Here is a 17,399-nt window from a genome sequence, read left to right as displayed (position 1 = left end):
AATGTTAAAAAAAATTTTTAAAAATAGTGCAGGCTTTGAAAACAGACTGTCTAGATTCAAATCCTGGCTTTTCTACTTATTAGACATATGACCTTGGGCAAGTAACTTAGCCTCAACAAGACTCAGTTCTGCAACTATAAATGGGAATGATAATACATATATCACAGAGTGAGTATGAGGGTAACATAAATTAGTGCATGTAAAGCACTTAGAACAGTGCCTTTCACCCATTTGAGGTATCCAACAGGGGATGAAGCTTCTGTTGTTATCACAAAGAAAGGATTCATCGTACATCCTGTTGACACTCAGAGACCAAGCAGGAACATAGGTGAGTTTAAATACATCCGTGTTTTTATTTGTCTTTAATTTTTTTAATGTTTATTTATTTTTGAAGGAGAGAGAGAGAGACAGAGTGTGAGCAGGGGAGGGGCAGAGAGAGAGGGAGACACAGAATCAGAAGCAGGCTCCAGGCTCCGAGCCGTCAGCACAGAGCCCGACGTGGGCCTCGAACTCACAAACTGCGAGATCATGACCTAAGCCGAAGTCGGACGCTTAACCGACTGAGCCACCCAGGCGCCCCACATCTGTGTTTTTAACCATACAAATGACATCACCTCTCTCAGCCCCTGTGAATGCAGAAAAGGAAGATTCCAGTTACGATGAGTAGCTGGCATCAGACTTACCTTACCAATGAAAACAACTGTAAAGTCTAGACAAAACATGTAAAGCAACTATATGTAGACACTGGACATCAATTAACATAGGGTAATGATCCTTGAGAATCACACTAAATGATCCCCACATTCATTTCTTCTTTATTTCTGAGCATATTTTCCAAAATGCTGAGCAGCAGAACATCCTAGCACTGTTGGTCACACTGGATTCAGGAGATAGAGATAAGACTTCGAGACTGCCAAGGTGGCCATGATTTGAGAGGGCAGGAGTCTGGAAATGAGGGAGCCACAGAAAAGGAGCAGCCCCCAAAATCTATGAAAATATCCCTCGGGTCAATTGTTAGGCTGTTCATGAGCAGAGAGAGACTCCGGGAGGGCTTACAGAAAATAGCGGTTGGGGGGACTGAAATCTCCTAGAACTGTGAGAAAATATCAAGGGTTGAGCCCAGCCAAACACTGGTGAACAACTTAGGCTTTCTGTTGAGGTCCCAGAAAAGCCATAGTTTAGGATTAAGGTAATTCCTCAAGAGAACGGCTACACTTCATAAATAAGAAAAAAGCTGAAACAGGCGTATGTTAACAAAGCCTAAAAGCAAGCTTGGACAAGAGGAGTGTGATTTGCCAGGAGGTTAACTCCTGAACAAAACTCAACACTCTTTTGAGGGAGAGAAGGTAACCCAGAGCCTCTACAACTTACCATTCACATGCATAACAAACACATCATTCAGCATGCAATAAAAAATTGCTAGACATATGAAGAAGGAAAAGTGGCTTATCATGCACTTAATAGAAGCCTACAGAGATGACCCAGATTTTGGAGTTAGCAGATAAGGACTTCAAAATAACTACAATTAGTATATTTCCAAAAATAGAAAAGGAAATGGACCAAATGAATCCAAAGATGAAGTTTAAATTTTAACAGAGAATTGGGATCTTGCACCATTATGGTTGATCGGGGAAGCAGAACCACTATGAGAGATATAGAATAAAGGCTTTATTATAAGAATGAGACCTTACACAATTGGGGGAGTGGGGTAAGAAGTCTATGGAAGGCTGTTGCCTCCACATATGCCTGAAGTTGCTGTAGGTCAGCAAGACCAGAATATAGGGGAAAAGGCTGGATACGAAGGGAGAAAAAGTGAGAACAAACTGGAACCCATATCTATCTCTTACTGCCTTTAACACTGGTGACAACGGTGACATGCAGGAGAAGCACTGTCCACCACATGAAGCTGCACATGTGTCTGACCCATTATTCAATAAAAAACTTCTTTTTTCTTTTTCTTTTTTTTTTAAATTTTTAATGTTTATTATCTTTGAGAGAGAGAAAGAGAGAGCAAGCAGGGAAGGGGCAGAGAGAGAGGGAGACACAGAATTGGAAGCAGGCTCCAGGCTCTGAGCTGTCAGCACAGAGCCCAATGCGGGGCTAGAACTCATAGACTACGAGATCATGACCTGAGCTGTATGTAGTTGGCCGCCCAACCTACTAAGCCATGCAGGCACTCCTCTTTTTTTTTTTTTTTTTTAATGTTTAAAACATTTATATTTAGAGTTAGCCAGCTGGACTCAGTTTAGATGATCCCAATTTTGTGGGCAACATCCAAAGCATCATAGTCAGGAGCCAGTTGAACATATGCTTTCTTTTCTCCACCAGGCCTGATCAGAGTGTTGACCTTGGCCACGTCAATGTCATAGAGCTTCTTCACAGCCTGTTTGATCTGGTGCATGTTGGCCTTGACATCCACAATGAACACAAGAATGTTGTTGTCTTCTATTTTCTTCATGGCTGACTTGGTAGTCAGGGGGAACTTGATGATGGCACAGTGGTCAAGCTTGTTTCTCCTGGAGGCGCTCTTTCAAGGATATTTGGGCTGCCTTCAGAGACACAATATCTTGGGCCATCGGAATGTAGGTGACGTGTGGATCTTTTTTTTATGACTGCGGATGCCTTTCAGCACTGCTTTCTTGGACTTCAAAGCCTTTGCTTTGGCTTTGGTTTTGGCTTTGGCTTTGGCTTTGGCTTTGGGAGGGGCAGGGGCTTCCTTCTTCACCTTCGGCGCCATCTTCGTGAAAGGGCTCAATAAAAAATTTCAAGGCATGCCACAAAAGAAGAAAATGTGACTCATGCTTAAGGGAAAAAAAAATAGCCAATAGAAGCTATCTCTGAGCATTGCTAGATGTTGAATTTAGCAGATAAAGACTTCAAAGCAGCTATTATGAATATATTCAAAGAACTAAAGAAAGTCATTTTTAAAGACATAAAGGAAAGTGTGACTGATGACTTAGTGGATGAAGAATCTCAATGTAGTGGCAGAAAACATAAAAAAACTGGATGAAAATTCTGAAGATGGAAAATGAAATAACTGAAATTTTAAAATTCATTAGAAGGGGGGTGCCTGGGTTGCTCAGTCGGTTAAATGTCCTACTTCAGCTCAGGTCATGATCTTGCGATTCATGGGTTTGAGCCCCGCATCAGGATCTGTGCTGACAACTCAGAGCCTGGTGCCTGCTTCAGATTCTGTCTCTCTCTTTCTCTTCCCCTCCCCCACTTGTGCGCGCTCTCTCTCTCTCTCTCTCTCTCTCCTCAAAAATAAACATTAGGCATGCCTGGGTGGCTCAGTCAGTTGCGTGTCCAACTTCAGCTCAGGTCATGATTTCATGGTCCATGAGTTCAAGCCCCACATTGGGCTCTGTGTGACAGCTCAGAGCCAGGAGCCTGCTTCAGATTCTCTGTCTCCTTCTCTCTCTGCACCTCCCCTGCTCACACTCTGTCTCTCTCTCTCAAAAATAAACATTAAAACAAATTTAAAAAAATAAATAAACATTTAACAAATTAAAAAAATTTTTTTATTTATATATTTTTGAGAGACAGACAGAGACAGAGCACAAGTGGGGGAGGGGCAGAGAGAGAAGGAGACAGAATCCGAAGCAGGCTCCAGGCTCTGAGCTGTCAGCACAGAGCCCGATACGGGGCTCAAACCCACAAACCATGAGATCATGACCTGAGCTGAAGTCGGATGCTCAACTGACTGAGACACCCAGGTGCCCCTGCAAAAATTTTTTAAATAAAACTCATTAGAAGGACTCAACAGCAGACTTGAGCTAGCAGAAGAAAGTGTCAGTAAACTTGAAGATAGATGAATAGAAATTATCCAATATGAAGAAAAGAGAGAAAAAACATTGAAGAAAATGGAAATGAGTCTCAGATACCTTTAGGCCAACATTAAACATATCAATATATATGTGATGAAATTCCCAGAAGAATAAAAGAGAGAGAGAGAAGCAAAAAAAAAAAAAAAAAAGACAAAGAAAAAGAAAAAGAAAAAAAATTTTGAAGAAATAATAGCCAAAAATTCCCAAATTTGATGAAAAGCATAAATATCCAGATCCAACAAGCTGAAAGAACTCCAAATATGAAAAGCATGAAGATATCCCCACCTATCCACATCACAATCAAACAGTTGAAATACAAAGACAAAGAGAAAATCTTGAAAGCAGCAAGAGAAAAATGACACATCACATACAGGGAACAATATGATTAATAGCTGTCTTCTCATCAGAAATAATGGAAACAGCTGGAAAGCAGTAGAATAACATACTCAAGGTGCTGAAAGGAAAAAAAAACCTATCAGCCAAAAATTCTCTTTTTTAATTTATTTTTCTTTTTCTTATCTTTTCTTTTTTTATGTTCATTATCTTTGAGAGAATGACAGAGTACAAGCAGGGGAGGGGCAGAGAGAGAGAGGGAGACACAGAATCTGAAGCAGGCTCCAGGCTCTGAGCTGTCAGCACAGTGCCTGACTCAAGGCTTGAAATCGTGAACTGCGAGATCATGACCTGAGCCGAAGTCGGGCTCTTAACTGACAGCCACCCAGGAGCCCCAGCCAAAAATTCTTTGTTTAGCTGAAACCATCCTTCAAAAATGAAGACAAAATAGAGACATTCCCAGATAAACAAGGAGAATTCATTGCTAGCAGACCTGCCTTACAAGAAGTACTAAAGGAAGTCCTTTAGGCTGAAATGAAGTAATTCAAATCCATAGAAAAAAAAAAGAAGCATGGCAGCAATTTAAATTATTTGGATAAATTTAAAAGACTGAATACAGTTTTTTTTTCTTATTTCAGCCCTTAATTTCTTTGAAAGATATGTTTGCATAAGCCAATAATTATAGCACTGTATGCTTTGGCTTATAACATATATGAATGTAATATATGTGATGATAATAGCATATAGGAGAAGAGAAAAAAGACAATATGGTGGAGGAAAGTTTTTATATTTTACTGGAATTAAGTTAATATTACTCTGAAGTAAATTGTTATGAATTAAAGTGTACATTGTAACCCCTAAAGGATCCAATAGGCAAGTAAGTCAAAATAATGCAGTGTTAAAAATCAACAGAGGAATTTAAATGGTACCTAAAAATATATATATTTAACACAACAGATATCAGTAAAGGAGGAGCAGAGAACAAAAAAGAGACAAATAGAAAACAAGTAGCAAAATGGCACATGGAAATCCAACCACATCAATAATTACAGTAAATGTGAATGGATTATAAGTGAATATCAAAGGGGAAAAAAAAAACAGAAAAGAAGATAAGGAAGATGTGTAAATGAGCCCAACAAAGGTGTAATTGGAGCCCCAGAAGAAGCAAAGAGAGAGCAAGGGACAGAATCAGAATTTGAAGAAGCAATGGCAGAAAAATTTCCAAAACAGATGAAAGATATCAAGCCACATTTTCAACAAGCTCAACAAAACCAAGGTGGGGATAAATACAAAGAAAGCCACAGCTAGGTATATCATGGTCAAACTGCTGAAAACTAATGGTAAATAGAAAATCTCAAAGGCATCCAGAGGAAAGAGACATTCAGGGACATAATACAAATGATGGTAGACTTTGTGACAAAAGCCATAGAAGCCAGAACACAATGGAATAACATTTTTTCAAAGTGCTCAAAGAGAAATCACTGGACAACCTATAATTCTATACCCAGCAAAAATGTCTTTCAAAAAAAGAAGGGCAAATTGAGGCATTCTGAATTAAACAGAAACTGAAAAAATTTATCATCAGTAGATACATTCCACAAGAAGTACTAAAGAGATGAAGTGTCCGAGGTCAGAATCAACTTCTGGGAATAAGTTTTTGCCCCTTACATGCATCATGGGATCTTGCCTCATCTTGAAAATCCTAGAATCAGGACCAGTGATCTCTGGAAGGAAAGGAACTTCATGTGCCTTAATTGAGCAGTTCAGCCTCCCATGGTTCTCATGGTCTGGAAAGATTTGGAAGGCATGAGAAAAGTGAGCTGCTTGTTATGTGGACCATTCTCCAATTCTTACTGTGGTAGTGGGCCCCTCACTGCCTACTTATGGAAAACTCTCTTTTGCTTGCCCAGTGACCTTGTTTGTTTACACCTTGGTCAGGAAGAGAGGATATCTCTGCATGCCTCCATCGGCACCCAAGGCATATCCAAATCCCCATCTAATTTGGATATTAACTCCAAGGGTTTATAAGAGTCTAGGAATAGTGAACAGGTAATGGAAAGAGGGACACTTGAGGCCACCTTGTCTTCAGAGCCCCTTATCTCACTTCTTAGGTCCCTGTGATAGAAGATTCCTATTGCCTCTCTCATTTGGAGGACTTCTAATCTCTTCCTATGTCTTTTCTTACCCTTATACAGGTCCAGTCCAGAGGAACCAACCAGCCCCAGAATGACAGGACTGAATGAGGCCAACTATAGTTCTTCTCAGCAACTTCCCTGCAGACACTTACAGTTTGTACAATGTCCACCATGTGAGTCTGTGAGTTTCTTTGGGTAAATTTATTTTTCTTGGCTGAACTTGGCTTTCCCACCTCTCTGTGTTGGCAAGAGGACCGGGTAACGGGAAGTCAGGAGATCAAAGGCTCTGTGCCCTAAGCTATGTTGCTTCTCACCTCCTTGGGCCTTGGTTTCCTTATGTCCATAGTGGGGGAAACACTCCTTAACCCTTGGCCCACCCCCTTGTATTGTTGTGATAATCAGGTGTACCCATGTAAGTGAGAGTGTTGTATATGCTAAGGGGCTCCATGCACATGTTAACTAGTATATCATGTTGAATCTAGGCTGGGGCCCTGTGCACAAAATATACACAGGAAGCATTGTTGGCCAACTCAGAGTCTGCTTGTTCTCCCTGGCATTCACCCCAGTCACACAGGGTCATCAATCCTCATGTTTTATGACACTGATGCTAAGTGCTCTGAAGTCGCATCCTTGCTGCTGATCTGTAAAGAAGTTTGAACATAAGCATTTCTTTGTTTGAACTCAAGCCCAGGGCCCAAGGGTGTCTTGGGGAATTTCCATTCAGGACACTTTGGTGTTGGTGTCTCAGCTCTTGTGGTGGCCTCTGGCAGCTCAGAGAGGTATGCTTATTACAGATGCCCTGCGTCAGCTAGATGTGGATGAATGGCCTGGGAGTTAAAACCTTGGGGTCTGAGATGGGAAGCAGCAGGGGAGAAGCCAAAGCCCTGGGCTTGGGGTTGGAAATCCTAGATCTGAAACCCGCCCTTGCCTCCATCCCTCTCTCTGAGCTCAGTTAAGCAAGGGAATTGAGAACTAATAATAGTAGCAACTTCTTGAGTGTTTACTATGCAGGCGCTCTCCTAGGCACTCACATGCATAATATTGTTTAATCCTCGCACCTCTGTTACTATCCCCATTCATGACTACAAACCAAGAAGCAAGGGATTCTAACCTGAGCACGTGTCCCATGACGGCCCTTGGCAACACTCAAACATTTCCCCTTCTCAGAGGACTTGCGAGGCCATCATGGAAGAGGGGTCAGGGGCCAGAGGAGTCTGTTAGCTAGACCCAGGGGAGGAAAAGTGGTTTTTGAACCTTCCTTCAATCCAGAGAGACGTAGGATTTCAGAGTTAGATGGAAGCTGAGCCTCATTCATGCATTTACTCATTCAACATATATTTTACTGAGTGTCTGCTCTATGCCTGGAAGATACAGCATTAAACGTGGCACACACAGCAACTGGCCTCAAGGAGTGTATGTTCTAGAGGGGGAGACAGACCTTGAGGCAGCTATGATGGGGCAGGCCAACGTTGGTGGTGGAAGACATACTGCAAAGCGCACCATCCCAAACCCAAAGCCCAGAACAGGTTTCCCAGAGAGAGCTTGAACATTTCCAAGACCAGGTCTGAAGGCAAAGAGGATGTGAAGGGGATTTGACTAAGTAGCTCCAGGATAGGAGAGTGGGACCTGGAGAGAGCAGGTGGGGGCTGGGTGGGGACAGAAGGTGAGCCCGTATAATGGACCCTGGAGAGAGCTGAGCCTTGGCAGGGCCAGGCAGGGGCCAGAAGGTCAAGGTAAGGGTTTGTTCATTCATTCATTCATTCATTCATTCATTCAAGGCTTTATTCCGAGGACAATGAAGCATTTGTCCTCTCTCCTCTCCTTACCTCTCCCCTCCTGCCCTGCCCTTTTCCTTGTAAAGACCTCTTTAGCTGCTACATGACCAGATTAGGACTGCAGTGATTTCCTCCCAGCTCCCATTTCACAGAGGAGACAAGTGAGGCCCAGCCGGGGGCTGTGAAGTCACACAGTGGCATAGTGGGGACAAGTGCCCAGGCCTCTCAACTCCTTGGCCAAGGCTCTTTCCTCAGCCCTCAGCGCCCCCCAGACTTGAACATATAAAAGACACTGGGCAGCACCCTGAGGGGTGGGAGGCGCACGGAACACCCCCACACAGGACACACAAACTCTGGCTGTCCTGTGCTATACCCAAGGACCAAGGCTCGAGGACAGCCACACACAGCCCTGGAGTGAGAACCCTGGTCGCCGCTCAACACAAACATTTTTACCAAAAGAGCAGACTCTGGGGTCCAAATTTCCAAATCATATATGAGAAGTTGAGTCTATAGAGCTGCCTATCACAGCCTGAAGCACAAGTAGACAAAGCATTTAGTGACGGGACTCACACGAAACCAGGTATTTCATATTCATATGACCACACATGTAGTGTCACATCCAATGTTTTCTTTGGCCCCTGAAACCTGGAAGACAGCCAGGGATGGAATTATGATTCCCATTGAACGGATGAGAAAATCAAGACCTGGAGAGGCAAAAAGTGTTCCCAACCGTCACAAAAACAAAATTTGTTTAACCTCATCTGACTGGTACTTCTCAAACGTATCTGACCACAGAATCGCTTGTCACATGACACGCACTACTATCCCACGGGCCATCCTTGGAGAGACACTGTTCCACCACATAAGCTTTCAGGGAGTAGCCAGTGTGCCTCAGTTAGCATGGCCCCTAGCTCTGGGGTCAGGCTGAACCAGGAGCAGATCTTCCTCGTAGATGCAGGGCCCTGGAGAAGCCCCACTTCGTTCTCCCCAGGCTTCCTCACTGCATTGCTGGGAAGATTAAACGAAATGACTCTCACAATGGTTTCTATTAATGAGTATTTCCTCCTCTCTGTTCTCTCAACGCCTGCTTACTCTTTTGAGTTGCAAGTCTGTAACTGCCCCATGACCCTATTCTTTTTCATATTTTCATCTCTTTCTCTTTCATTATATATGACTTGATAGAAATTCTAGGCTACCGAGTCAAGCTCGTTAATTTGCTTTATTCAGGTAACCATTCTGCTATTCAACCCATCTACGACATGTTCTCTGTTTCAGCAATTATAGTTTCTCTTCCAAGATCGTTGATTCTTTTGTGTGCATATGATGTCCTCTTGGATCTCTGAGAATATTTATTATACTTTTCCTGTTCTACACTTTTTCTTTTGTTTGTCTTAGTGACTCTATGGATTCGGGTGTTCCTTCTTCATTTCACTGAGCTTTATGCTTCTCTTCAATGTTGGTTTTCCTCAAAAGTTGGGTGGCTCTCAGGCACGGATCCGTGTCTGCGTGTAAAGTGCGCGTAGACCTACCCCTGCAGGGAGCGTATGGCAGAGTAGGATGGCTGACGTGTAGGGTGTACCTGTGGTTCGTCTTCTGGGACTAGGCTCCCTGTGCTTTGGCATCACCAGTCACCCCAGGGACTGCTTGGCCTCTTAGGTCCACATGCCCTAACTTAGCTCTGGAATGGGTTGGGGACCTTTGTGCAAAGACAGAGGGTGGGGGTGGCCCTCCCCCAGGTGCTCCTAGTCCCCTACCCCTTCTGCTATCTGTTGCCACTCACCCAAGTCTGAAAGCTGTGGCACTTCCTATGCCCCTTTGAGCTGTGGGTTCCCCAGATTCCTCCTTCAGGGTGATCCCACCTGCCTTCTGCCTTTTGGGGATTCCTCGCAAGTTCTGGCTCTCTGAAGGCACCCCTTCCTCATTCTTTTCTGGTTATCTTTTCTGTCCTTCCTGGGAGAACTGGAAGCAGACGTGCACTGTGATCACTTGGCCCCATCTCTCTTACCTAACGTAAATAAAGCACCAGCCGTGGCTCAATCGCTGTAACTCCTTCCTATGCGATAAGTAAGTATGAGGGTAACACTCGCTAAGCCCTGGTGGGTGCCCTGCCCTGAGCAGAGATGCCCACTGGATCCTGCCCCACAGTTGTGCGTAGTCTGGTTTATCCTCTGGCAGGGATGCTATGGGGCACTGAACAAGGGACCTTGTAGAGGCATACAAGGCATACCCAGAATACAATGGGAAGGGAGAGGCCCTGAACCACAAACCCAAAACCAACCACCTTGGCTGCTGCATACATTCATTGTTTCCCTGAGATTCTTAGTGGAGGAAATCAACAAACAGGGAAACTAACAGTCAAATCTCTGTGGAGAGTCCAAGTGAACCAATATAGGCCTTATATGTAGATATTTAAATGATGATTTAAGTATATTTAAATGATGGACTCAGTAGTATCAGCTCCCCAACAGTATCTCAATCAGTACTGACCCCAATCGGTACTGCATCTGGTCCTGGCCTCAGTAATCACTTTGTCACATGCTCCTCGTGGGCCTGGCTTGGGGTAGCCTTTCCAGGGCTTAGGAGAATCAGCGTGTTTCCCTTATGTTCCGAACCTCCCCAGGTTCCCCTGTTGCTGCCTCCTCCCTCCATCTGACTGTTGAGATTAAATTTCTCTTGATCGAACTGGCTCAGGCAAAGGGATTTATCTGCCCTTAAACTAAACCACAGGAAGAGAAGGGGACAAAAAATGACCAGAAAATGTGTTCTCAGACCGTTCTCCACCTCTCACACCCAAATGGCTTCTTCTACATGGCTTGGTACTTGGCTACTAGAAGCCGCCAGGCCTCTGTGTCCCTGCATCTCCGCTCCAGACACAAGGCCACTCACTGTCAAAGGACCTGGAAAGGGATCTCATTGGCCTGGATGGGCCAGGTGCCTGCCCCGGCCAGCGGGTACTCCTGCCGTGGTTGGTCCAGCAGTGTCAAAGGGACCACGTCTAGACTGAGAAGCATGGACAAGCTGAGAGCCCTTATCCCAACCAACAGTTAGAACAGGATGGAGGTTGCTTTCTGGAACACGGAGAAGTGCTTTTCTTGATAGAATAGACGATAGAAACCTTCTGCAGACATCAAGGCCAAGCTCAGGGGATGGGCACAGGAGCCAGAGACCTTTCCATGTGTGTGTGTTTGTGCCTAGCTCGGCCCTGGACCACTTTTGTCCAGTCTTTTGGCTTTAAAGCATGTGTATGTGCCAAGGACTCCCAACTTTCTCTCTCCAGTCCTCAAGGATCTCATATCCCAACTGCCAGCTGTCTCCTCAACACTTCCACTAGTCCTTAGCCGTCTCAAACTTAACGTGCTACCACTGAGCTCCCCACCGCCCCCCCCAAACACAAGACCCACTCCTCCGTTTCCCACCACAGTGAACAATCATTCAGATCTCCAGATGCTCAGGACAAAACCTTTGACCTTGTCGTTATCTTTGACCTCCTCTCTTTCTCTTACACCCTGCTACCACTCGTCTGTCAGCAAAGCCTTTCAGCTCCACCTTCAAATGCCTCCAGGACCAGCCTGCTTCTCACCACCTCTGGCACCTGCACCCTGCCCAGCCTGTGTGCCTGATGACCACGAGGACCCCACCACCCTCCCGGCGCCGGTGGCTTATTCTGCTCCCTTAGCAGCAGCAACAGCAGCGGCAACAACAGTGGGAAGGGTGGGCTCCAAACAGGAGGCACCGTGACCCCTCACTGCTCTGCTCAAATCCCCGGGCCCCATCTCACTCCCACCAACAACTGAAGCCCCCCACCCCTACCCTGTGACCTCTCTGAGCATCTCCCGGTTCCCAGACACAACAGCTCACCCCTGCCTCTGGGCTTTGGCCTGTGCTGTCCCTCTGCCGGAAAAGCTTTCCTGTAGGCTCTTCTCTCCCCACCTCACGTCTCTGTTCAAATGTCACACATTCCCTCCAAGCCCTTCCCTGGGCCCTCTACCCTCTTCCCTGCTCTGCGTAATTTCTGGAGCCCTGTCACTTTCAAATATAACATTTATATACCAATCTCATATTATGTCCTATAAACTAAAGGGATTTTGGTCTTAGATCCCTGTTATGTCCCCGGGACCCAGAACAGCGCCCGGCAGACAAGCTTGATGGCTTGTTGAGTGAATGGACAGCTGGATGGTCTCAGCCTCGCCTGGAGCTGGAGGGCAGAGGAGTCCTGGATGTTTACACGGGACCCACATCTCCCCCCCGGGACCTCACAGGGACTGGGAGCCACAGCCTTGGTGCTCTGGCCCAGAGGCCCTCTGCCATGGCAGCCGCTGGGCCAGGTAGGGCCACCACAGACTGGTTCCTTCCTTGCTGCACCTGCCATAGTGTCTGCCTCACTGGGCCTGCCCTCCTGGCCACGAGGATTTAACTGGGCAGATGTTGTGCTTCAGGGAGGGTCAGGTGACTCTTCCTTAGGCCCCCCGTGCACCCTGACTGGGCCCGGACGGAGAAGGGAAGTAGAGCCCAGAGTGGTTCTATTAGCAGCCCCCATCATCCTGCCAGGAGGGCGGGCCTTGGACACCATCCATTCCCCCCAGACTCTCCTCCCACTCCCCCCCCCACCACCATATGGAGATGGTCCCCAGGAGAGGCCAGGAAGCACTGCCAGCCAGGAAGCCCAGCACAGGAGACCTGGCACCCAGGAGACACTGTAAATAGCGGTCAGGCTCCACCCCCCACCCCCAGCCCAGGGCAGGAGCAGTTTCTGGCCTCAAGTGTGTACAGATACCCACTCAGGATTGGCCTTCCCCGTCACCTCAAGCTGCCCCGGGGCCCTCACCCCTGCCCTCCCCATTCCTCAGCACTGCAGGGCTCCCCGGGGAGCAGCAGCCACACCTTCTTGCTCCTGCTTCCTCCCCACTCAGCCCTGCGACTCAATTACTCCAAGGCTCTCTTCCTCACCGCTGCTGCCAACAGCCGGAGGTGGGGCATACGGGCACCCACCAGGCCTGAGCCCCTCCCGGAAGCGGTCACAGGCAGGGCCTGGAGGCCTGGGGAAAGGGTGAGCCCCTGCCACCCCCGGCCCCCCCAGCAGGGAGGACGGGGAGGTGGACCAGCACAGGGACAAAGGCCCTGAGTTGGCATTTTCGGGTTTGCGTTTGGAGACAATTAGGAGCTGAATTATTAAAGATGTGTGAGAGAAGAGGCTGTTTTTAAGAAAGCATGAGTAAGCAGGGCTCTCTCACAGCAGCACACGGGATCGAAGGCAATCAATTGCCATAATGGCTGTAAATATTTACTCGGCTTAACTGTGAACGTGTGCGCCAGCCACGCACTTAACACAGGGGTCCATGCCCAACAGACCCCAGGCAGGCCAACCAGAGGGGTGCAGTTTCCGTCTCCTCCCCGTGTCCCCTGCGGCAGAGGCTCCCTAAGGGCCGGGGCTTTGGAGTCAGGTACAGCTGGGCTCTCTTAGCTTGGCCTCCCTGGGCAGGCTGCTCAGCTTCCCTGAACCACAGGACTCATCTGTAAAATGGGCTGCTGGAGCCCGCTTCAGTGCATGTGAGAACTGGCAGCGTGACCCCCAGGGTGGTGGACGCTCAGCCTGCTGGCACAGGCCCAGTGGGTCAGGGGGGACATCCGCATGGGAGCAGATGCCAGGGGCCCTGGCCTTACCTCGGACTCGTACTTAGTTAAAATACAGGACCAGCTTAAGTCTCAGAAGTGGGGTGCTCCCAATTGCAGCCCTATAAGTAGGGCATGACTGGTGGGGGACCACACGAAGGCTCAGCCTTGAGTGGGGAGCCAGAGCATTTACTATGTACTCATTGTGTGCTGGGCACTCCTGAACAGAGTCTGTGTCTTACTTGCTCCTTGTCGTGGGCCCAGGGAGGAAAGTTACACATCGTTCTTCGTTTTACAGGTGAGGAAACTGAAGTTCAGAGAAGTGAAGTGACTTGCCCGAGGTCACACAGCTGCTAAGTAGCAAAGCTGGGACCACACGCCTACCCTTTCTAGAAACCTCTAGGCTATGCTGGGACCCCCTCTCTGCCCTCTCCTCCTCCGCTGTGGCACTCCCACCACCAAGCGGTGACCCGGCCCCCAGCCAACAGCCTTCCTGCCTGAGGACACATCTAAATACTGGCAAGGGCCACAGCCAAAAGAGAACCTGGCTTCTGTTTACTCCTCTGCCAGGGCATGCCCTTCCCGGAAGCCCCTCCACCCTGAGAGCTTGGCTCTGAGGGGGCCTGCAGGGGCCAGGCTGTCCCAGGGATCAGGGGTCCTTCTGATGGTGGACTGAGGATGTTGCTTCCAGAACAGCGCCTGGTGTCTTGCCCCAACACACAGGCAGTCTCAAAGCCCACCTCGTTCACAGAGGTCGTGCGGATGGGGAGTGTGCACGCTCACGACACGCATACGCGTGCAGCTTAAACAGCACGTTGAGCACAGACCCAACTCAACCACTTCCCGTGTGAGTTCAGTGCTTGGAAATGGCTCAGTCGCCCATCGAGTACTCTGCTGCCCAACTCGAGGTGCTGGGACAGAGCCCTTAGCCTCTCTCGCTGGGCCCCTCATACTTCTCAAGCTGAGACACTGGAGCTCAGACAGCTGTGGGGAGTAGAGAAAAGAGCACCGACCTGGGAGTTCCCAGACCTTTATGACCTTGGACAGCTCACACTTCCTTTCCAGACCTCAGTTTCCCCATTTGTGCCTTGAGAACTCAGCGGGTCTAAGAGGAATGCCACAGGGGCTGGGGGAGGGGTGGGGTCTGCCATTATATTTGATTCATTTTCCCAGGCCCAGGGAAGATTGGGGGGGGGGGGTGGGATTTTGAGATCTCCAATGGCAGGGGACCGCAAGGATAAACCACACCTAGACCCTTGCCTCTACTCCCATCCCTCCGGAAGGAGCTGGGCTCCCGGAGCTCCAGGTTTATCCAGCACAGGCTGGCACCAGGTCCCCAAACACTGCCAGCTCAAGCCTAGCCCTAAAGCCCAACCATGGCAGGTGTGTTTGGGGGGGGGGGCTTAGCGAGGACCCTGAAAGGTAGGGGACGGCAGAAAGGAAGGTCACCCAGCAACCGTTCCCTCCCAGCCTGTGCCAGGCTTGGCACTTCGTGGATGTGTGTTGAATGGATGGACCGACGCACAGATGGACAGCTTTTCCCTCTCTAAGCCTCAGGTGCTCCTGGAAGGTGGGGTTGACGGTGACGCCCACCTAGCAGGATCAGCCTGATCGCTGCGGGGACCCAGACAGCCAGTTCCCTCCTCACCTCCCCCAGACCCGTGCTCTGGCCACAGCCCCTGCGTAGGAGCCTTGCAAACAAAGACAATGACCCCTGGCTCCAGGCACATACATTTCCTACGTGTCACCTCAGAGCCTTCGGAGTGGGATCCCTAAATGCAAGGGGGATAATGGGAGCCTGGGGTGGCAGTCAACGGTGGGCGAATCGATCCCTAGAACTGAACTCGATGGGCAGCCTCCCGTGGTCCTGCTCTACACATGTGGGAAAGCTCGAGGCTTAGCAGTCAGGCCGGAATCCCCCAAGCAGAGAGCGGTCTGCCCAACACCATTTGGTCCAGCACCTGGTATGTGCCGGCACTGTGGTGATATGCCAGGCAAGTCCTCTGGGGAGGTGACGTGTGAACGGAGGCCCAAAAGGGGGGAAAGACCACCCGAGCGGACGCTCTGGGCAGAGAGGACAGCATGTGCTATCATCCTGCCGAGGCAGAGCGGGGCCCTGAATGTATTTAAGGTTCGAGGGAAACCGCTGAAGGGTTTTGGCAGGAGGACGGCTTATTTATGTTTTGCAAAGCTGCTTCTGGCCGCTTGCTGGGTGGAGCCTGCACTCTGGGGGCCGCCTCTGGGGAGATACCTCAGCCGGGAGGCAGGAATGAGAAAAGGAAGCAGGGATGGGCAGTAATGAGGACTACCCTCTGGGTGCTCTCTGCCAGGGTTACTGGCTGAGGAGGCGGGGGAGTCTGTGCTCCCAGCAAGTGCACACTCCAGCCCAAGGCCCCAGGCCCTCTCCATCTGCCTGACCTGCCCCCTACCCAGGCTCCTCGCTCCCCACTTGGGGCAGTCCCTCTGTTTAGGGGGCAGGGGATGATGGTGGCCTTAGCCCCATGAGCCTCCCACCTGGGTAGGGACCCTCCGCATGCAATCACCCTACCCAGGCTCCGGGCTGCTCACAGCTTACAGGTTTCTGCCAACCCTTCCACTCACTGCTCTCTGTTTTCTTCTAGAAGACTTAGAGGCGGTACGAGGCTTTCTCCTGCTGGACTATGCAGGTCAATACTACTGAACAGTTGCTTCCTCGGTTGCTCCTTTCTTCCTCCCGCTCACTCCCTCACTCATTCACTCATTTTCTGCTCCGGGTTGCACTCTATTCTGAGGCCTGTGCCATCTCTGCCACTCCCCACTCCGGTACCAGGATTCTGGTCACTGCTCAGGCTCAGTCTTCAGCTTGTCCTTCTCGGGGAGGGACAGCTCTCGGCCGCCAGAGTGGGAGGGCCCAGGCTTGTGGGGAGAACGTCCTCCCTAGGTCCCAGCCAGGACACCTGCCTTCCTCACCTTGTCCCTGGCCTCTGCCTACCATTCCCACCACTGGAGCCCCCTTTTCAGCGTCCAGCCCAGCCTCAGTCAGGCTTTTATAGACCCTCCCATATGTGGAAGGGGACATGCAAGTATCATCTTTTATTTTGCAATGCAAGGGCATTAAAAAAAAAAATTGTGACTACTCTGTCTCTCGGGCATTATTCCAGGAAAAAAAAAAAATGAAGATGTAAACCATTGAAAGGGACTATAGTTAGTTTACTAAGTTGGTTCACCACTTTCCTCATTTCACGATGGAAACCCGTATCAGCCTACAGGCTGGTGGTCAAGAGCCTAGTCTGTCCATCTTGGGAAGCATTCGTGTTAGATTACTATAGGTAACCTGCCACCCCGCCGTCAGGCACAAGCCCAGGGTGTGGACCTGGCCTCTGTCTGAGCCTCCCCTCATCCACATCTGAGGAGGATGATCAAAGAAGGCCTTCCTATGTAACACTTAGGATTCACCCTGCCCTCCTGAGACCTCTGGGGGTGACCCAAGAAGGAACCATTGTCACCTGAAGGCATACTGAGTCCCAGCAACAGGGACAGGTACATCACGGGCAGCAGAGAGGAGGGAGGCATTGTGGCAGACGTGTTGGTTCCTGCTGCCCCCTGGTGGGCCTACGGGGAAATACCAGCCAAGAGAGACCCTTTGGCAGAGAGGCAAGGAGGGAAGGAAGGAAGGCAGGAAGGGTGGCCAGGCCAATGGGCACGAGCCTTTCCAGCCTGTGAACATCTGCCCAGGATCC

At 49.0% G+C, this 17,399-nt stretch overlaps 2 protein-coding genes across 2 annotated transcripts in view; both read right to left on the bottom strand.

Moving 5' to 3' along the window:
* The window catches only part of KCNIP3 (potassium voltage-gated channel interacting protein 3), an 86,472-nt gene that overhangs the window by 35,672 nt on the left and 33,401 nt on the right, over window positions 1–17,399 (bottom strand). The window lies entirely within an intron of this gene.
* Window positions 2,243–2,737, bottom strand: LOC102962231 (60S ribosomal protein L23a-like). Its single transcript, XM_042982053.1, is given in 1 exon segment — window positions 2,243–2,737. A coding segment is annotated over 1 exon segment (492 nt). The 3' UTR covers window positions 2,243–2,245.

The sequence above is a fragment of the Panthera tigris genome, chromosome A3 (genome assembly GCF_018350195.1).
Source record: "Panthera tigris isolate Pti1 chromosome A3, P.tigris_Pti1_mat1.1, whole genome shotgun sequence".
NCBI lineage: Eukaryota > Metazoa > Chordata > Mammalia > Carnivora > Felidae > Panthera > Panthera tigris.
Note: the sequence above shows the minus strand (reverse complement) of the source record. Positions and strands in the feature narration are given on the sequence as shown.